The 20,545-nt window shown below is 38.5% G+C and overlaps 1 protein-coding gene across 1 annotated transcript in view; it reads left to right on the plus strand.

Annotated features, from left to right (window-relative positions):
* The window catches only part of LOC139120691 (solute carrier family 28 member 3-like), a 33,101-nt gene extending 14,065 nt beyond the window's left edge, over positions 1–19,036 (plus strand). The window contains exons 7-11 of the mRNA XM_070685222.1: positions 663–919; positions 2,005–2,173; positions 13,646–13,804; positions 14,556–14,736; positions 16,568–19,036. Of these exons, the coding sequence (XP_070541323.1) occupies positions 663–919; positions 2,005–2,173; positions 13,646–13,804; positions 14,556–14,736; positions 16,568–16,677 (876 nt within the window). The 3' untranslated portion in view covers positions 16,678–19,036. The remainder of the gene's footprint in view (positions 1–662; positions 920–2,004; positions 2,174–13,645; positions 13,805–14,555; positions 14,737–16,567) is intronic.
* Positions 19,037–20,545: the final 1,509 nt, after the last annotated feature.

Here is a 20,545-nt window from a genome sequence, read left to right on the forward strand (position 1 = left end):
ACCGAGCTAAGTTGTTACAATTTTTGACTGCGACCCCTCCATACGCTGTAGAGTTCGTGAAGCACTCACGCTCGTACGCTCACTATCACACATCGCACACAAACTTCATCAAAGCAAAGCAATGAATACATCGCTTAAACTGGGCGAAAGACAGCCCCGGGGACAATTCTGTCCACCAGCAGAGCTATCAACCCAGGGTAGAAAATATGGTGGTTTCAACAGGGTGGTTCGAACTCACAAGTTTGTTTCTCAAATTTAGGTTATCTTTTATTTTCAATCTTCGTCATATCAATCATCATTACCATTACCATCATCATCATCGAAAAATATATCTGATTTTAGAAATAAGGCACATAAGTTGACGCGCTCTCTCTCTCTCTCTCTCTCTCTCTCCTCTCTCTCTCTCATACGGAACGAAAGACTTCAGGCACAAATGAAATAGAATTACTTGAAACTTCACTTGATCGTTGACATCTTCGCATTGCATGCAGATTTGGTACCGTATGTTGCTAAATTAAATACGATAGAAAAAAATCAGTGAGTTATACTGTCTATGCAACATACTTTCATTTTGTAACATGTTGTTTCTGTTAAACCTCATTTATCTGTCACGAAATGTTTAATGCCTCTTTAATTTTTTTTTCTTCTTTATATTCGCACAGACCATTGCACCCGTCATGGTGAAAAATTACCTACCTGATGTCACACCATCGGAGTTGCACTGTGTGGCAGTCGGTGGACTGGCAACCATTGCTGGTACCGTTCTTGGTGCCTACATTAGCTTTGGAATTAGTGCTGCACATCTGATTTCAGCATCTGTTTTATCAGCCCCAGCCGCAATAGCCGTCGCTAAAATATTCTACCCCGAGACGAGACGACCGAAGACGTTGAATGCGAGCAATATTATTATTGAAAAGCGGTAACTGTTACTGCTTGTGTCAATTATTAGCCGGGAGGGGGTAAAATATTGCTATTATTTTATAGTTTTGGCATTGCCAGTGAATTTGTAGATATAGAAAACATCTTGTGCCTCAATGCTGGATAATGCAGTAATCTGGGATATGACGTCACAAAATTCATTGGTATTGATAAAGGTGATGCAACGCACAGAGAACAACTCGCGCATAATTGCACGAATACCTTTGGCTTATTGACAGAAGTCTGTCGACATACTGATTGAAGTAAAAACATCGTATGGAATACTAATCTCCAAAATGTAATCATTTTCAAACCAAGTAATCTGAATATTATGGCATTTTACTGTGTATCAAGATGTTTACTTTTCACTTCTCAGTAAGATCGCATTGTCATTCAGTATTTTCAGCAGACAATAGTATGGGAGTGACTTTATAATTAATGTCACAGACCCCTTAGATGCTCGAAATAATCAACGTTTTCAGTTTCTAAGAGTTAGGGCATGTCAAAATAAGTTGACAAAAACTGTAAATTACGGAGCGTCTACAGTGTTTTGACTTTATGCTTCTTAGTCAGCATCTACTCTAGGTACAGTAAACACCAATACACTAGTACAGAAATTTGCGAGAAATTTGCGAGAAATGGACACTTTCTCGCTTTACGAGAAGTAAGCGAGAATACATACTTTCTCGCGATCAAGCTGCGAGAACTGTGCTTTCTCGCATGCATCTGCGAGAAATTGAATTCTCACAATCAGTCAGCGAGAACTATGTTTTCTCGCTCTGCATCTGCGAGAAATTGTGAAATTTCTGTGAAATGCGTACACAGAAGAATACAATTTCTCGCAGATGCAGAGCGAGAAAACAAATTTCTCGCTGATTGATTGCGAGAATTCAGTTTCTCGCAGAAGCTGAGCGAGAAAACACAGTTCTCGCCAACTGATTGCGAGAAAATTAAATTCTCGCTAAGTTATTGCGAGAAAGTATGTATTCTCGCTTACTTCTCGCAAAAAAACGAGAAAGTGTCCATTTCTTGCAAATTTCTTACAAATTTCTGTACAAGTGATATTCGACCTTTTTTCTTTCATAGGAAGGAAAAGAATGTTTTGGAAGCAATGGTTAATGCAGCTCAGGACGGTTTAATGATCTTTGGCGCCGTTGTATGTCAACTCATTGCAGTCTTAGCAACATTGGCTTTCGTTAACGCAGTGCTAGCATGGCTTGGATCGATGGTAAACTGTCCACAGCTTACATTTCAGGCAAGTATAAATGACTTGTTAACTTAATACTCCAAGATTGCGCTTGAACAAAGCGAACTTCAGCATAATCATTTTTTCATTCCGATTCAAACACAACAGATCTGTAGAATTAAAATGTATGGCGACCGGGGTATCTTTTTTGTGATGCACTGAGGAGAGGTGGTTATTGAAACGAAGTCGGAGAGATGTTTTTGATTCCCCGACATATTGTTTATGGTAGCGTTCGAGGAATTCTGATCAACACAGTATCAGTGATATTTCAGTAATTGGCATCATACAAGTCAACAAACAGGATTAAAACTACGCAAACACTTAGAATCACAATGGATCAAAAAACTTGACACACTGTCCCCAGCTGGCGTTAATATTCGCCCAAAATTTACATAGCCTTCAATAGCGCCCCACATACTAGTATTTAAAGGGACCCCCTGGACTTCAGCGCGCCAATTTCCAGCTCTCGGCGTCGGTCAAGACAGTTTTGACCGTACCCACAGCCTCAAGGTTAGTTTCTCTCCTGTCATTTATGTACATCTACAGATTTCAGATACTTGTAACTCCAGATTGCCCGTTTTTCTAATCAATTCAACCATTGTAATTCTTATGTTCGTACTTTTCATTGTAGAAACGCCTGAAGAAGCTCTAAATATTTAGAGCGAAACGTTGTGTTTGAGGTATAATAAATACGTTTGGAACCTAACAACCAGGTGTGGTAGTGTGTGTCAACCCAAGTTTCTTCTATCTTCACCCCACTCCACGCTCCACTAGGGATCACCTGAATTCCTACAGTTTCTTATATATATATATAATATATATATATATATATATATATATATATATATATATATATATAAACAGTTTCTTATATAATATAATATATATATATATATATATATATATATATATATATATATATATATATATATATATATATATACTCTAGGGACTTTGATATAGTGATATAAAGTGTATAAATTGTGCTTTGTCTTTCGTCTTGACATCACATCGCTAGCGATCATCGATCTGCAAACATGTCTCTGAAACGCAAACGTGTCAAACTAACAATTCAACGTAACGTTGATCTTATCCCAGCCGCCGATTCAATAAAGATAGGTTGTCGTCAACTCGCTGCAGAAGTTGGCATAGGCAAGACTCGGGCCAGCACGATTCTTTAACATCGTGAAGAAATACTACGAGAATAGGACTCAAACTGCGCTGGTGACTGACAGAGACTTTGTGTTCGCACAGAATATGTAGACATCAACGCACTCTTTTTGGAGTGGTTTTAGAAGAAGCGAAGCCAGGGTGTGCCGATATCAGGGCCGATGGTCAAGGAACAAGCGCTCGTGTACGCTGAAAGAGTAGTTTATTCAACAGAACACTCAATAAAAATACAGACCATAGTATGAACTTCCGGATGTATAGGAATGTTGGGTAATACGTACGTCATAGTAATACTAAAAATATGTGACATCTTTCTTTTTTTTAGGAACAGTTCACAGGAAAGCTGAACAATATCACTTTTCTAAAAATGTGAATCAATAAAAATGAAATGTTCATTGTCACTGATCATGAGATACACTCAAATAGAGTCTAATGTGGTGAAGTGTTCAACTTGGTGTTGGTTTTGAAACAGATAACCAAACAAATTCAATTCGAAACAGGTAACACAACGAGTTCATTTTTTGGTTGTTTTTTTGGTTTTGTTTTTGGTTGTTTTTGTTTTTACAATACAACAGCGAAGTCATAGGTTCAAGCACTTGACTTCCCAGTGGAGAGGATCTTTACCATCCGCTCTACTTGACTTAGGTTATTGCTCAAAACAATTCGTTCACATGATATAGTCATCCCTGTATCTGTGTGGCAGTTGTACAAGACGCCCACTCGATGTGTGTTTCTCATATCACTAGTACAGAAATTTGCGAGAAATGGACACTTTCTCGCTGTATTGCGAGAAGTAAGCGAGAAAACATACTTTCTTGCAATCAAGCTGTGAGAACTGTGCTTTCTCGCATGCATCCGCGAGAAATTGAATTCTCGCAATCAATCAGCGAGAACTATGTTTTCTCGCTCTGCATTTGCGAGAAATTGTGAAATTTTTGTGAAATGCTTACACAGAAGAATACAATTTCTCACAGATGCAAAGCGAGAAAAGAAATTTCTCGCTGATTGATTGCGAGAATTCAGTTTCTCACGTCCCCAGTGCGCTTGGAGTGTGAGAACACAGTGTGAGAACAATTTGTTCTCACACTCTGTATTGTTGCCCGACCGAACACCTCGTATGTGAAACGTATGTTGATTGGTCAATTCTGCTCACCGCCCAGTTCTCTGTACGAATTATCTGACGAATAGAACATCGTGTAATGTACAACTGGCACTATAGGGGACAGACGACTGAACCGCAGAGTGAACAGGTTGTTCTAGATTTGAGTACGGTCAGCACGGCGTCGGCAACAAATACACGGAGGATGACCGCTGTTATGTTGTAACGGGAGAATTCAGGCCATTACAAACCTATCGGCTATTTACGCTCGTCGACATATTTTCTGGAGAAGAACTGATTTGACAGCGATTCAGTTAGCGAAAGACTTCGATGAGCGAGCCATTTGCACACGAGGCTGTAGCAGACGACAGCTTTCACGCAATGTCATCAACAGATGGCCACCAGAGCTGTTTTGCAACATTTTCCTCAGATGACCTGGAGAATTTTGTGGCTGACCTACAAAACAAAATTACCATATCGTTAATATACATGTTAACATGTTTGATATGCTCATCAATGAAAGGAACTTCATTTTTCTTTGCGGAATGATACAAATGAAACAAGTGCAATCGGGTGCTGGTTTTTGATAATATAAACCTACCACAATAAAATGCAATTTTCTAAAGATATTGGAGGGACGTGAGAAAAATAATCCCACACCCCAATTGGTTGGGATGGAATGTCTCACACTCGTTGGGGAATTCTGTCTTACACTCGCCGAGACAGAATTCCCAACGAGTGTGAGACATTCCATCCCAACCCATTGGGGTGTGGGATTCTATTATTCTCGCAGATGCTGAGCGAGAAAACACAGTTCTTGCCAGCTGATTGCGAGAAAATTAAATTCTCGCTAAGTTATTGCGAGAAAGTTATGTATTCTCGCTTACTTCTCGCAAAAAGCGAGAAAGTGTCAATTTCTCGCAAATTTCTCGCAAATTTTTGTACTAGTGTATGGTTGTGTTGTCGAAGTGGAAGTTTTTATTGAAGGTGTACATGCTACGCTTGGAACAGCTTTCACTGGGGACGCAATTTGTGGCTCACTGGTTGGCACATCTTCGTCTAGTGGAGTTTCATGGTGGTATGATGGTACAATACTGTGTTTTGACCATAGTGCTTTCAACAGGTGCCTTTTATTTCGTCGGTACTGTTGACCTTCTGGTGTTGTGACGATGTAGGATCTTGGACTTTCATGCTGATCTGTCACAGTTGCTGGCTTCCATATGTTGTTTGACCTTATTCCTACGATGTCATTCACCTTTATCATAGGTAGAGGTTTAGTGTGCCTGTCGTAATAGCTTTTTTTGTCTTTCTTGTCGCTTGACCAATTCAGATCTTGCTTCAGTAGCAATCCGTGGGTTTAGCAGTTTTGTTGAAGTTGGTAGTTTTGATTTCAACATTCTGCTCAACTGTTGCGCTGGTGAGGAGGTCATACCTGAAACGGGTGTGTTTCTATACTCTAAAAGCGCTATGTATGGATCCTTGTTATCATCCATAGCTTTCTTTAACAACTTTTTGATAGTCTTTGTGGCTCTTTCGCTCATTCCATTCGACTGAGCATAGGTAGGGCTTGATGTGTTGATCTTGAATCCCCAGTCAGTGGCGTACTGTCAGAAACGTTGACTTGCCAAATGGACCATTATGTGCACACACTTCATCTGGAATTCTATGCCGGGCGAATACAGATTTCATTTGAGTTATGACTGCATCTGCTGTCTTGGATCTCAGCAAGCTAATCTCTGGATATTTAGAGTAGTAATCGATCATCAACAGGTAGTCATTTCCATTAAGATGGAATGTATCTGCTCCGATCTTTTGCCATGCTCTGTCAGGCACTGGATGCAGAATCATGGGTTCTCTGTGATTTCCACTACGGTGTTTGGTGCATATGCTACATTTGGCTACAGTGTCCTCAATGTCTGTTGACATCCCTGGCCAGTAATTACTGATCTTACTCTTGCTGTGCATTTTTCAATGCCTAAATGACTCTCATGAACAATTTCCAACATGCGTATCCTCCATGATGTTGGTATTATTATTCTCTCACCAACAAACATTAGTCCGTCGCCTCATGTATTTCATCATGGTCCAGTATGCTCTGATAGGACCGTGCACCTGGTACTTTTGTTGTGGCCATCCTTGTTTGACGACCTTCTGCAGTGCTTGAAGGGTTTCGTGCTCCGCAGTGGCATCTCCCAACTCATTCAGCTTATCAGGTGCAGCTGGGAGATTTTCAATCAATGAGTGTACAACGATATTCATCAGCATTCAGCTCTTCATCTTGTTGTGTATGTCCTACATATGCTAGTGACAATGCGTCAGCTATACATTTACTCTCCGGGTGTGTATCTGACATCAAGTTGGTATCTTTGCAGTCTCATCATCATACGCTGAACCCTAGGTGATGCTTTGCAAAGTGGCTTCTTTAGGATGGTTTCCAATGGTTTGTGATCTGACTGTACTTGGATGGCTTTACCATACACATATACTGGTTAAAGCGTTCACATGAAACACAATGGCGAGCATCTCCTTTTCTATTTGTGCATAATTCTGTTCTGCTTGTGTTGGGGAGCGTGATGCGTATGGAATGGGATAGTCATCTTGAAATAAACATGATCCGAGACCGTTCTGCGATGCGTCTGTCTGTATTCCAACAGGTCTATTAACATCGAAGAACTTCAGTACTTGTTTACTTAGACAAGCATGTCTCAATGCGCACCAATGCGTCGTCTTGCTTATCACCCCATGTCCATAGTACGTTATCGGCAAGCAGTTCTTGCAGTGGTGATGTCATTTCGGACATGTTTGGAATGAACTGGGCCATATAATTTACCATGCCTAGTAGACGTCGGAGGTCTTCTTTGGACTCAGGCTTTGGCATCTCCAAGATTGCCTCCACTTTATCATCATGTAGCCTCAACCCATCGGGTGTGACGATGTTTCCAACATATTTTACCTCATTCACACGCAATTGAATCTTCTTCTTATTCAACTTCACATTGTTGTCTTTGGCTCTATCCATCACTTACTCTCAGTGTTACTCTCAGTGTTTCGTCTGCATCAGAATCGTCTTTGCCTGCAATTATCAGATAATCAGCAATTACTTAAACGCCGCTGATATCACCGTAAACTTGTTCACTTCTTTTCTGGAACACTTTGCTTGCTGAACATATGTCGAACGGAAGTCGCTTAAAACGGTATCGGCCAAATGGTGTGTTAAATGTACAGCGGTATGAACTCTCTTCATCAAGCTTGACATGCCAGTAGCCATCTTTCATGTCAAGTATGGAGAAGACTGTAATTCCATTTAGCTTGGCTGAAATCTCCTCTAGGGTTGGAATGGGGAAATGCTCTCTCTGAATGGCTTTGTTAAGGTCTCTGGGATCTAAACGTACTCTTAGTGATCCGTCTCTCTTTTCGACTACTACAAGACTGTTAACCCAAACAGTTGGCTTGTCAACTTTCGTTATGACACCACTGGCTTCCATCATCAGCAGTTTTTTTGTAGCTTATCCTGGATGCTGAATGGTACTCTCTTGACAGGGTGAATTACTGGCTTTGCATCATCTTTTAGTTCGATGTGGTATTCCCCTGGTAGTTGACCCAGTCCAGTGAAAACATCACTGTATTCTTCCAATAGTGACTCCTTGGTGAGGAATTTTGCCATCGCTCACCGCATCGATTCGCTTGATGAGGTTCAGTTTCAGACATGACCTAAGACCTAGTAATGGTGGTGAGTTTACATCAGCGATATGAAAATCCATCACCTCAGCATGGCTTTTAACAGTAACTCTCATTGTTGCAATGCTATGGGGTACAACCTCTGTGTTTCCATAGACAGACAATATTGTCTTATTTGGCGTAAGTTCCGGTTTCGGTTTGTAGGGCAATTGCCTATATAATGTCATCGGGAGCACGTTGGCACTTGATCCGGAGTCAAGTTTTATCTTCACCTTCAAGCCATTAATCATCATTGTAGAGTACCATGATGTTGTGTCTTTGTCAGTTGTCTGGCAACCATGTGCATCAACAGTGGTAAGCTCTCCAACGAACAAATGGTTTCGGTCCCCATCATCACTATTAGCGATATCACGATCAGACTGCTCTTCTAACACTGTGTGATCACGAGATTTATTTTTGCAAAACTTCGCGAAATGGCCCTTTTCCTTACATATGTGACATTCTTTGCCGAAAGCTGAACATGAACAAGGCCCGTGAAGAAGGGTACCACATTTATTATTATTATTATTATTATTATTATTATTATTATTATTATTATTTTATTATTATATTATACTTTATTTAAAGGGAAACCTAAGTCCAGCGACATTGACCGTTCATCCCTTCCAAAATCACCCTTGAATAAAATGCAGCTCAAATTTGCAACATAATTGCACGCGCCTACGACTACGGAGCGACGAAAAGAGACATTGAAGTAGACGACATTTATGGAAATGATCTCGGAATCCCATGGGCGCGAAAGGGCTTATGGGAGGAGCGTGCATGACGTCATCGGCGATACACGAACGTGTGTGACAGCCTACCAAAGCATTGGAATCTATGACTCCAGGAGTGCAGTTCTGCACGTTACGACTCTTTAATGCTCAATAGCATAAAAATAGCTAACTGGTGTTCAGTTGAGTGCAAAATCACTCAGGGAAGAACAAACGGAGTCAGCTTTTACCGTCTTCCCACAGAACAGCTTTTTCGAAGACAGTGGCTAAAGAAAGTCGGGCGAGTTTAAAAATCTGTAAAAGATACAACGTTATGTTCTAAGTCTTTCAGGATGATTGTTTTATAAGGGATTTCGGGATTCTGATACCGATACAAGACGATACTACACAATGCGGTTCGTATCTTGACATGCTGAGTCAGCCTACTATCGCCGGTTTTAACCAGATAAATATTAATATTGGCGATTTCGCGGGACTCTAAAATCCAAAGACGAAACTACACAAAGCGTCTCTAATCTTGACATCCCGGGTCTGCCACATCTCCGATATATAACCAATAAATATAGGCAATTTCGGGACTATACCTTGTAATATTGATATCACAAGATATTGGAATGACTTTTTGCCTACTGTGTCTCGGCACGCCGGATGTGAGAAATCGCCGATATTATATTTACCCGATAAATATCAATTGTGCCGGAACTCCTAGGCTAATATCGATACCAGACGATCCTAGATTTACTTGCACTGTGTGGTGTTGGCATGCCGGGTGACGAAATCACGGATATTTATCCGATAAATATCGGCGACTTAGGACTGTAACTCTGATACTAGACGATACTTTGTCAAATCGTGGGTAAATATCCGATGTATATCAGAGATTTCACCACCTAACAGATCTGACCACCCGAATACCTCTGTCCGACTCTTAGTTCAAAAATAGCATCCATGCCGGAAGTCAAGAATACTGTATGTTTTACATTATTAGATTTATTAATGCACGAAATACATTTTTTACATGTAAAGCATTTTTTCCATTAAATGTCCACACGGGACTTCGTCGAGAGGGCCGATCGGATATCATCGGGACTCGGAAGGCCCTTGCACAAATTACATTCTTTACATTTTTTACTTGGCGATCGGGACTTGAATAGAGGACATATCGGAAATCATCGGGAGTTTGGGCTGGTCTTGTATGAAACACATTCCTTACAAAAAGCTTTAAGACGATACTATTTTTTTAAATAGCGGGCAAATATTCATTATATCGGCGATTTCACCACTTTGTAGATCTGAATAAGTCCGACTTCCTAAGTTCGACACCAGCTTCGAAAAATAGACGACACTATAATAGATTTGTCAAATCGCGAATAAATATTTTCTGATACATATCGGACGGAGATTTCGCAACCTTAAAGATCTGGCCAAGCTCGACTTACACGGTAACACATACAATCAGTCAATCATTCCGTATCATTCACGAACCAAAAATTAATTTTAAGCGACTGATACACAAAACTATGTTTTAGAAACGTAGCGTTGAAGGATCGCAGGGTCACTCAGTCTCTCCAATCCAGTTCGGGATCTGTACAAGCACAGTGACTCCCTCCGCTGAATCATACACAAAACGCAAGCAACCAAGATATGAACGATGTTTTGAGATGCTTTCTAATTATTATATATCTTGGACAGGTTCAAATTAGTATGGTTTGATTTCAGTCAGGGAAAAGTAATACTCGATGTCAGAAATATCGCTGTCCGAACTCTCCATAGTCGTCCTACGAACGCGCTGAACTGTTCACAGTACTCCTCCAGCTGCAAGCTACAATCGTCTGTATCGCCGATGACGTCACGCACGCTTCTCCCATGAGCCCTTTCGCGCCCATGGAATTCCGGGCTCATTTCCATAAATGTCGTCTACTTCAAGTTCTCTTTTCGTCGTGCCGTAGTCGTCAGCGCGTGCAATTATGATGCAAATTTGAGCTGCATTTTACTCAAGGGTGATTTTGGAAGGGATAAACTGTCAAAGTCGCTGGACTTAGGTTTCCCTTTCAAGAGGGTAATCTGAGTTACAAATCAAATTGTAATTTACATCAGAGCCCTCTGAGAGCTCGAAAAAAGTACATGCGTATAAATAGCAATACAATGTACATGTACATACAGCAAGTGTTCAAAATAAGGATAAGTAACTGGTGAAACTCTACGAATAACCCATCTTCATTGCAACAAAAGAAAATAAATTAATCTAAATCTGAACCCTCTTTTGTAAACTTCGTCATAAGATAACTTCGCAACTTTACTTTGAAAGGGAGTAAAGTTCAGCTATTTCTAATCGCAGGGGGAATTGTATTCCAAGTACTGGCAGCATTTGAATTGTTTGCCCCTATCCTTATCATGGGACTCCGTAAACTTCCTGGTCCGTTTCGACCACTTTACTTTCTGAACAGCGTGAACCTGTTTCTTCTTTGTTGTCATTGCTTCTATCTGAGATTTGCTACTTTCTGCAGCACGACACATATCAATGGCCTTGGCCAATGTGGTTGGAGTTTCTCTCAGCAATCTCCCTTTCAAGTGTACATCCCGAATACCTTTTACGATTCGGTGCAGAATATTCAATTCTTCCTGATTACCCTTGGTGAATTCACAAGATTTTGCTCTCTTTTTTAACTCTGTTAAGAATTGATCATGGACTCACCTTCTTTTAGCCCACACTCCCAGAATCTGTATCGCTCAACACAGTGTGTTTTTCGGGGTTGCAATGGTCCCGGAATTCCGCTAAGTTCGCGTTGAACTTGTCTTTGTCGGACGCCGGGTCAAAACTGAAGGTGTCATACAATTTAACAGCATCATGCCCCACGCAGTGGAAAAGTAGCGCGATTTCTATACCTTCATCAGCGGTGTCTTCTACTCGGGACGCCTTCATGTATATCATGATTTTTCGTTCGAATCGGCGCCAGTTTTCCGACAGATTTCCTTCCAGAGAAAGGGGCTCCGGTTCTTTCAGCTGTACATGTAACATCGGCGGTGTGGCTGCCATTGTGCAAAACCCGTGGATAATTTGGTCTTTTTGTTTGTTTTACGGCGATCCCACTCCTGACACCATGTGGCGTTCATTCAACAGAACACCTTACAAAAATACAGACCATAATATGAACTTCCGGATCTATAGGAGTTTTGGGTAATATGTACGTCATAATAATACTAAACAATATGTGACAGAAAGATTGAAAATAAACAATTTAAAGCATCGAATGGATGGCTTGACAGTTTTAACAAATGCCATAATGTCACATTTCACATCGTCAACAGTTAAAGCGCAGATGTATCCGAAGACATGGTCAAGTCATTGAATTCCCGGCTATCCACAATCATTGACGGTTACTCACCCAGCGACATTTTCAACATGGATGAAACTAGTACTTTCTATCGTGCCCTTCTAGACAAGACATTTTTAATAAAAGGCAAGCACTGTTTCGGCGGATAAAAGTCAAAAGAGTGTTTGAATTTGGTGGCATGTGCCAACATGAATGGCGCGGAGCAAATGAAGACACTAATCACTGGTAAATCAGCGAAACCAAGATGCTTCAAATTTGGTTCAAACACACTCATTGTATATTTGTCTGTCATATTTGTCTGTGCTGCTACAGGGATTTCGCGATTTATCAATGTCCTAGGTGCGTGCCAATGGATGGGACGACCTTGGAACGATGTTTCCAAAGAAACCATTGCAAACTGTTTTCGGAAAGCGGGATTGCCTGTCGAAGCAACCGGAGAAAGTGGCAAAAGGGGAAGTGACGACAGAGAACTTCATCGTCTCGTCGAAGCAACTGGTGAAACTCTACGAATAACCAACCATTGACGGGCAAAGAGTTCGTGAATTTCGACTGCGATGTTCCTACATCAAATCTTTCCGACGGATGGGAAGGCGTTTTCCGTCGGCGATTTGCACAGTAGCAACGACAGTGACCGTGATGGAGATGAGAAATTTGCACTTGTGAAACATACACGTATCATCAATAGTCTCACAGATATCGCGGAGGATTTACAGAAAGCCGTAACAATTCGTCACGTCACCGCTAAGTAGCAGACACCTGACCAGTTTTTCATCCGCTAGTTTATACAAAAGTGACTGGGATTATTTCGGTTGAACATTTCATTATACTTTTATTCTGATTGACGTACCCTTTCAAAATAAGACAAGCTTTTTGTTACTGTTTCATTTAAACTTGTATTCTGATTGATTTTTTAATTTCAAATTAAGACAACTTTGTTGTTATTCATATACTAAATAAAAACGTTCATATTTTACAATGTACAGTACATGTCATTCATTGCTCGAGATATATATATAATATATATATATATATATATATATATATATATATATATCACATCACACACACACACACACACACACACACATATATATTAATATATATATATATAATATATATATATATATATATATATATATATATATATATATTATATGCAGCCAAACAGGATTTTTAGTGAAACGAATTTTGTATGCGACTACCATAGTGCGTCTTGACAGTAATTCGCGTCATTAAAACATTCAACTCACATTTGTATAGTCCCGGAAATAGAATACTAATCAAATTTATTAGAGCCTATGAAATTAACGCATATGAAGGTTTGGAATTTAATTGTCTGCAGTTAAAACTATTATAAGCACTACTCTGCATTTATTGTGTTAAGTATTTTCCTTATGTGATAATATTTAACATTATTGTTTTGTAGCTCATTTGTCGATATCTATTGTATCCATTTGCTTGGTTGATGGGAGTGGAAACCGCTGACTGCGAGATTGTTGCTGAACTGATAGGTGTCAAGACTTTCCTCAACGAATTTGTCGCATACTTGCAGTTGGCAGATCTCGTCAAGAATGGAGCAATATCGGTATGTCAATCAGAGAAATCTACCTCACACCCGTGGCTACTTAACTGTTTATCAAGCAGGAAAGACAAAATCGACCTTGCGAAGGGTTGTAAGTGAGAGCTAACGATTGGCTCCCTGTGTTAAAGCTTGAGACACAAGATACCTCTTCCATAAATTAAAGCCTCTACACAGTAATTAGTTTATTGAAGCAACACCTTTTTCATGGGATCACTGTTGTCAGCGTCACACAAACTTAGCGTCACATTAAGATAGTGTGTCTAGCTGAATCGAAATCAGCTGCACTGATTTCCATAAACCTTAAAAACTGGAGACACTGTGATAAGGAGAAAAATATAAACAACAACATTCATAATTGGTCTACAGACAATAGTTTGTCAGTTACAATGACACCAGTTTTTCCAATTGTTATCCAGTAGATCAAGCTTCCATTATTTGACTAAGATAACGACGCAGGAGAATACAAGATGCCATCACAAACATCTTCCTTACTATATTTGTAATTTTAATTGAAAGTTGTAAAATATTCAGCCCTACGCTATACATAGTACCTTTGCAAACTTCCAAATCGAAATTTCTCTTTCACAAAATTAGGAACATAGACCTTCGTAAGACATATATAGATCCTGCAAATCCATAATTTTTGAAATAATCCAGCAAGGGAAGTAAAATTAGTCAAAGCTAATAACATGCTAGATAAATCTCATTTAAAGGGCTAGTTGCTACACTTGTTTTATCGATTTTAACTTCACAGGTGCGATCTCAAGTCATAGCTACTTATGCACTGTGCGGCTTTACCAGCCTTGACAGCCTCGGTATAATGATTGGAGTGCTAGGACCCATGATACCGGAGAGAAAGGGCGAGTTGGTGGTGACATGTATCAGAGCTATCTTCGCAGCCACCATAGCTTGTTGTATGACAGCGTGCGTTGCCGGTGAGTGCTTTCTGTTTAAGTTCGAATTCGGTCTAGTAAGATATAATATATGCATAGTTAGTGATGTTTTTGTTCTCTGTATCGCTTTTCTACTCGTAACTGAAATTAAATTCAAAGGGAGATCCGTTCACAACATTACAAAATTACATAGAAAACCTACCATTAGTTGCGACATACATATTTTAACACTTGTTATTTTACCATTTGATATTAAACTTCACATTTGAATAATCATCCCTCTCCCATTGTATAATCATATGCAGTCATATCCATGGCTATATTTTCCTCGTTTCTCGTTTCTATAATTTAACATTTGCACTCATACGGCAATCGCTACAACGGTATGCTATTTGTTAGACAAGCTAGTATATGCAGATATCCATTCCAACGTTTGGTTTGAACAACTTCGAGACTGCCTATGGTATTCACAGTAAACGATGCCGGATGACAGCGCGACGAAAGTCAGTTGTAGTTCGACGAATGACGAAGAGTTGTCTAAACAGAGAGCTATCAAAGTACTGATCCATTTGTTTCGGACCCAACTCAAATGGTTGTTCGGATAATTGTAGACGACAAGATAATAAATCCGGATTCGAAGTATTGAGTTGGACGTAAAATAAATCCCGACTACCCTTTGAGTACGGTCGCTGACCCGCATTAAGATACACTAACTTCAAAAGACAAAACGTATATATTTGTGGACATCATTGTAATTTCAAAAGACAAATGTTTAGCTCTGCATGACGCTTTCGTCATACTTTGAGGTAACGATACTTATTTGATCAATGCATGGTCTGTTAATTCATTGCATACTTATCTCACATACATCGACATGACTTACTGCCAGCTAACGAAAATGTAATACATCGATGTGAAGTATGACTATCAGAACGCGGCGTCGATGAATGTCAAAAATTACTGATAAAACTGTCCAAGTACACTCATATCATGAAAATAAAAGTGTTATCATTGTTCACAAGTAGAAACGATTATCGAACTGATAGCATGACAAATGTTCAAAGGTGTGTGACAATCAAAATACGAGTCTAAATGTTTGAATTCGATTTATTTTAATTATTAAGTGTTTTGTTATGTCCCTAAAACACCTGTCTAGAATAAGAGTATAGCAAAGCAATCGCGCAAAAGACAAATACAGTTTTATCTTAAAAGCAGTTTACATAACGAAACTGTCTTATCGTAATAATTACATTTGTGAAAGGAACTTTGATCACAATAAAGCATATAGGAAAGAACTTTTTCCAGTGACATTAAATATTTATGCTAATCCTGTAAAGTGCAGAGTTTGAACTGCTTCACAAATGAATAATGAAAGGAAAGACCTATCAATTATAAAATCGTTTCATAATTTATATTACAATAAACTATAATGTTATTGTCATTATTATTATCATTAGCATTGAAAGAGTTATGTTGAATGAGAAAAAGCAATGATATTGCGACATTTTCACATTTTCTCCACAGGAATATATTTCACATGAAATGGTATCCTAGTCTGATGCGACTGGGCATTGAAAATCTTTCAAATCAACAAGAGTATGCACTTGTCTGCTCATTGCTGTACATTCACAGTCTTCGCATGAAATTTTCAAATTATTCATCGAATTTGTATACAATCAGATTTTATTTTCAGATATCATCATTTTCAGATATCTTCTTAATATTTTCTTTACCGAACCTTCACTATCTCATTAATTTAAGACGTCTGTCACCCTACCTAATATCCAGCTTCTCAAGAAATGTGGTTCCTTATCTATATTGATACTTTGTAATCGATAACGATATTTAAATTTTTTTATCGTGTTAATTTCAGGGCTCCTGTACGATGATGGGCGCCGCCTATTTGACTCATCAGATATTATCGATGATGTTGCAAATGCTACGTCACCATTTCTTGCCAATACCACGGATACGTCTATGTGAACGGAAGTATGACTATCAGGTTCACCGATCGTCGTGACATCTGTATCACTCACTAGCCAAAGTAATGTGCATTTTGCAGAACTACACCACCAATGACGAAATACTTACAGGGAAATATAATGCATTGAATTCAAAGTTTGACTAGTTTCCAACCGACAACTTGCAACGCTAATCTGCGACTAATATCAATGGCATCATGACGTAAAAACCACATAAAATTATATTAATCATTTTAAGTTAATTCGATTGATTAAACAAAGAAAAATTGTTACACGGTATGATATATGCTAGCACTAAATATAAATATTTAGTTATTCTTTATGCCTTCGAAGATATATAGCAAAATTGAGGTCTATGGTACAAAATTTGCAAAGCGTTAAAATGTATTGCAGACAATTTTCTATCTTGTTATACCATGCAATATGTGTCACATGCGTTGGCGTACTACTGAACGAAAAACTGATATCGTAGATCACAAATATCATCAATGCACCCTTTCAGAAAAATCATACAGTTCAGTCGGATTAACTCCGATTTATTATTTAAAGTTCCGCCTTTGCATGATAAGTCACAGTGGAAGCTTCAGAATGTAACTTTCGCTATGTAACGCCTAAACAGATCCATCTGTTGTATCCGTTCAATTTAACAAAATTGCATGTCCATGAAGCAGTTAATAAGGACACTAGCGCCACTGATAAGAGGTGGTGCAACATGTAATATTTCGATGATTGAACTTCTCAAATGATATACCCAATCGATGTTCATAGAAGTCATGTTTGAATGTTTGACTTAGTTTTAATACCAATAAGTTTTAATACCAATAAGTTGTATCTCAGTCAAAAGTCTTCATGTAAATCACAATCTCTTCAGTATCTCAGACATTCTAAAATGTATTCATCATACGCTTGAGATAATGAATCATTTCTTGACAGATAAGGATAGTCTGTTATTTCAAAATTCCAAAACATGAATGACCAATTTTAAAATTTCAGTCATGCAACACATATTTTGAGTAATTTTGAGAAACAAATGATGGTATGACGCTGGGTTCTCAGTTTCTGTCCTTGTTTAATTCTAATTCTCGGTACCTTAAATACGATTTTGCCACCTAAGTGAGGCATAAAAGACTTGTGCGGTCGTCCGCATTTTCAATATAGCAGATTTCTGCAGATCATGCAGTTTGCCCCCCCCCCCCCCCCCCCAACTCCCCAGCACAAGACAAAAGCTATTAAAAGTAACGAGATACATGTGGATATATACACGTTAATCAGACTTACTGGGATTGCTCATCATCAATATATCGATGAGTGCTGTTTAAATTCATGGCAATCACTAGCTTCATATCAAGGTTTGTGAAGAGATTGTATGGATGGAGTTTCATAAGAGTACACAACTAAGACTGCTGGAAGTAGTGCAAATTTGTACCCATTGGAAAGTCTTGAGTACTCTAACTTAATTTAAAAATGTGTTAAGTACTTTGTCGATTCAGAAGATCAATATATTATTAACGTCCTATTAGTAAACGTATATCATTGAGTCATTGTTCCATTCTTGCTAAATCAGGGCACCGCGGCCAAGACGAACATCTAACTACTTGTCGACGAAGATCTTGTTTTACTTTTTATACCATTATTAGAATAAAATGCAAATAAATGAAAAGATATAACCACATAATTTTAATCACTTCAATCATAGTAATATTTTATTCAACTGCGGCAATTTGAAGTACAGCAACGGCTGCCACATATGATCTAAATGTAAATGTTTGCTGATTCAGTATCTGACAGTATAACATTATTAAGTGTATCAACTCGACCAGTATAAATAAATATGTAAACGTTATAAGAATTGGAAACAACACAGGCAAGCTGTCACCAAATTTTATGAATATTTTCACAAATAGGTAAATGTGATTGAAATCAGCTCGATCATTTTAATGTACAATATCGAATAGATAAATGTAATTATGTGATTGTGTAACATGTGATTTTGACAGTCCTTTATCAAAATCTTGCCAGGCTTTTCATTGTAATCTAGTCTCATACACATTTTCGCTCTTTTCGTATGCAGGTTTTGTCTTTCCATAGTTAATGTAGTCCTGTTTTCATTGTTATTTTAAATATTCTGCATTTTTAACCGAGACCTATGATTACGTTTTGCTGTATATCTGATTTATCGTAAATTACTGATAGAAATATTAATTCAATGATATATGTATACAGGGCTAGAATATTATTCGCGTTTTGATCTCATTTTTGTGTGTTTCATGACCATTGTCTTTAGGATTACACTTATCTATTTACGTTATAATGATTGCTCGTAAATAAAGTGTTACAGTTAGTACTCAATATTGTAAGCTAATCTCGTAAACATGTGGATTTATTTAAAGTTTTTTTACTTAAAAAATTATATAATCTACTCTGTAATGAATATAAACTAGTATCTTTCTAACATTAACTGTTTACTTGAAACTCTCTTTCCACTTACCAGTGTCTGCAATTTTAGTACCCATGATAGTCCACTGTTGGTGTCGTTTTTCATTCCGGCACTTTGACAGTCGGCGTTTAGCGCGTAAAAGCAAAAAAACTGTTGTAAGTGAAAATAGTGACTCATGTAGAGATTAAGTGATACCATTAACGAATGAATGCCAGTCATTGAAATACAGCCGTTTCATTGGATAACCTCAGAATACAGGTTTATGGAAGAACTGTTACAGTACTCATTCCCATTCAGGGCAATATATCTGTATGATTTGCACTGAGTAAAAAGTTGGAGACTCCCTCGCGATACTCTGGAATGTTCAAGCTACCTCAACACCCAGCGTCAGTGTTTCTTTCTGCCCCCCTCCCCACTAATTTTCTGTCTTCCTGCCGTTACTGATGCTTGTTCCCTAACAACAAAATGATCGGTTTTTTGATCAAATTCTTAAGTGCTCATGTCTAGAAATATACTAACCATAATATTCAAAATCTATCAGGCTGGCGACTTTGGAGCCTAGAAAAACATTTTCGAACAAAAAGGAGAAACATTTCAAAAAACTGTACATAGGCATATTTTGTCGTCATTTGAACAAACTTGACTGAAGGCATCTCAAGGGACCTGAAAAAGAATTTTCGTAGATATCAGGCATGCAGCTTTAAAAAGCAAACTTTAATTTGTGTTTTCTGTTGAGCGTTTTGGGGAGTTACAGAGTCCCAAATAAAATCATATAGAGACAGAACTATCAACCTCTGTCAAGTCTTGTACAATAGTCATACTGCAAGGCTGTCACTCTCAAAATATGTAGTGGTAGTTTCAAGCCACTGGGACATATGCTTTATAGACACGGAACATGGGAAATACTTAAACAAAGTAAGAATTATTGTCGGGTTGCGGTGTGGCAAGCCTTGGTACAACATGTTGTTTCTCAGATATCATCGCGTGATGTACCAACATGACAACGTCTTCACCTGGTAAAAAGTACTTTCATTTTATTAGTCTGCAGAATCGTGATGTGACCATTACAATAAATGTGGGTTACGTCAGAAAGTAGAAACGCATGTCATTAGGCTGCATTTACACATACTGGAGGGGGCTGGACGAAATCAAGAGGGGATTATAAAGTTCTGAGGTGTTGTAGAGAGGTGTTTGAACTGTTTGCACTAGGTATACGGCTGGGATCAGAAAACAGTTTGGTTTCCCTTTTTTGCCTATTCAGTGTCCACAGGTTGGTGGATAATTCAATTGAAAAAATGAATGAATAACATTGTTATGTCATCCTATGCCTCTAATGTTAATAATAATTATTTTATAGCATTTCATAACTTTTATTTTGAAACAATCTAAAACAATATAAATGCCCTTGAATTTTCGCAAGTAAAAACAACAA

This window comes from Ptychodera flava, chromosome 20 (assembly GCF_041260155.1).
Source record: "Ptychodera flava strain L36383 chromosome 20, AS_Pfla_20210202, whole genome shotgun sequence".
NCBI classification, from domain to species: domain Eukaryota; kingdom Metazoa; phylum Hemichordata; class Enteropneusta; family Ptychoderidae; genus Ptychodera; species Ptychodera flava.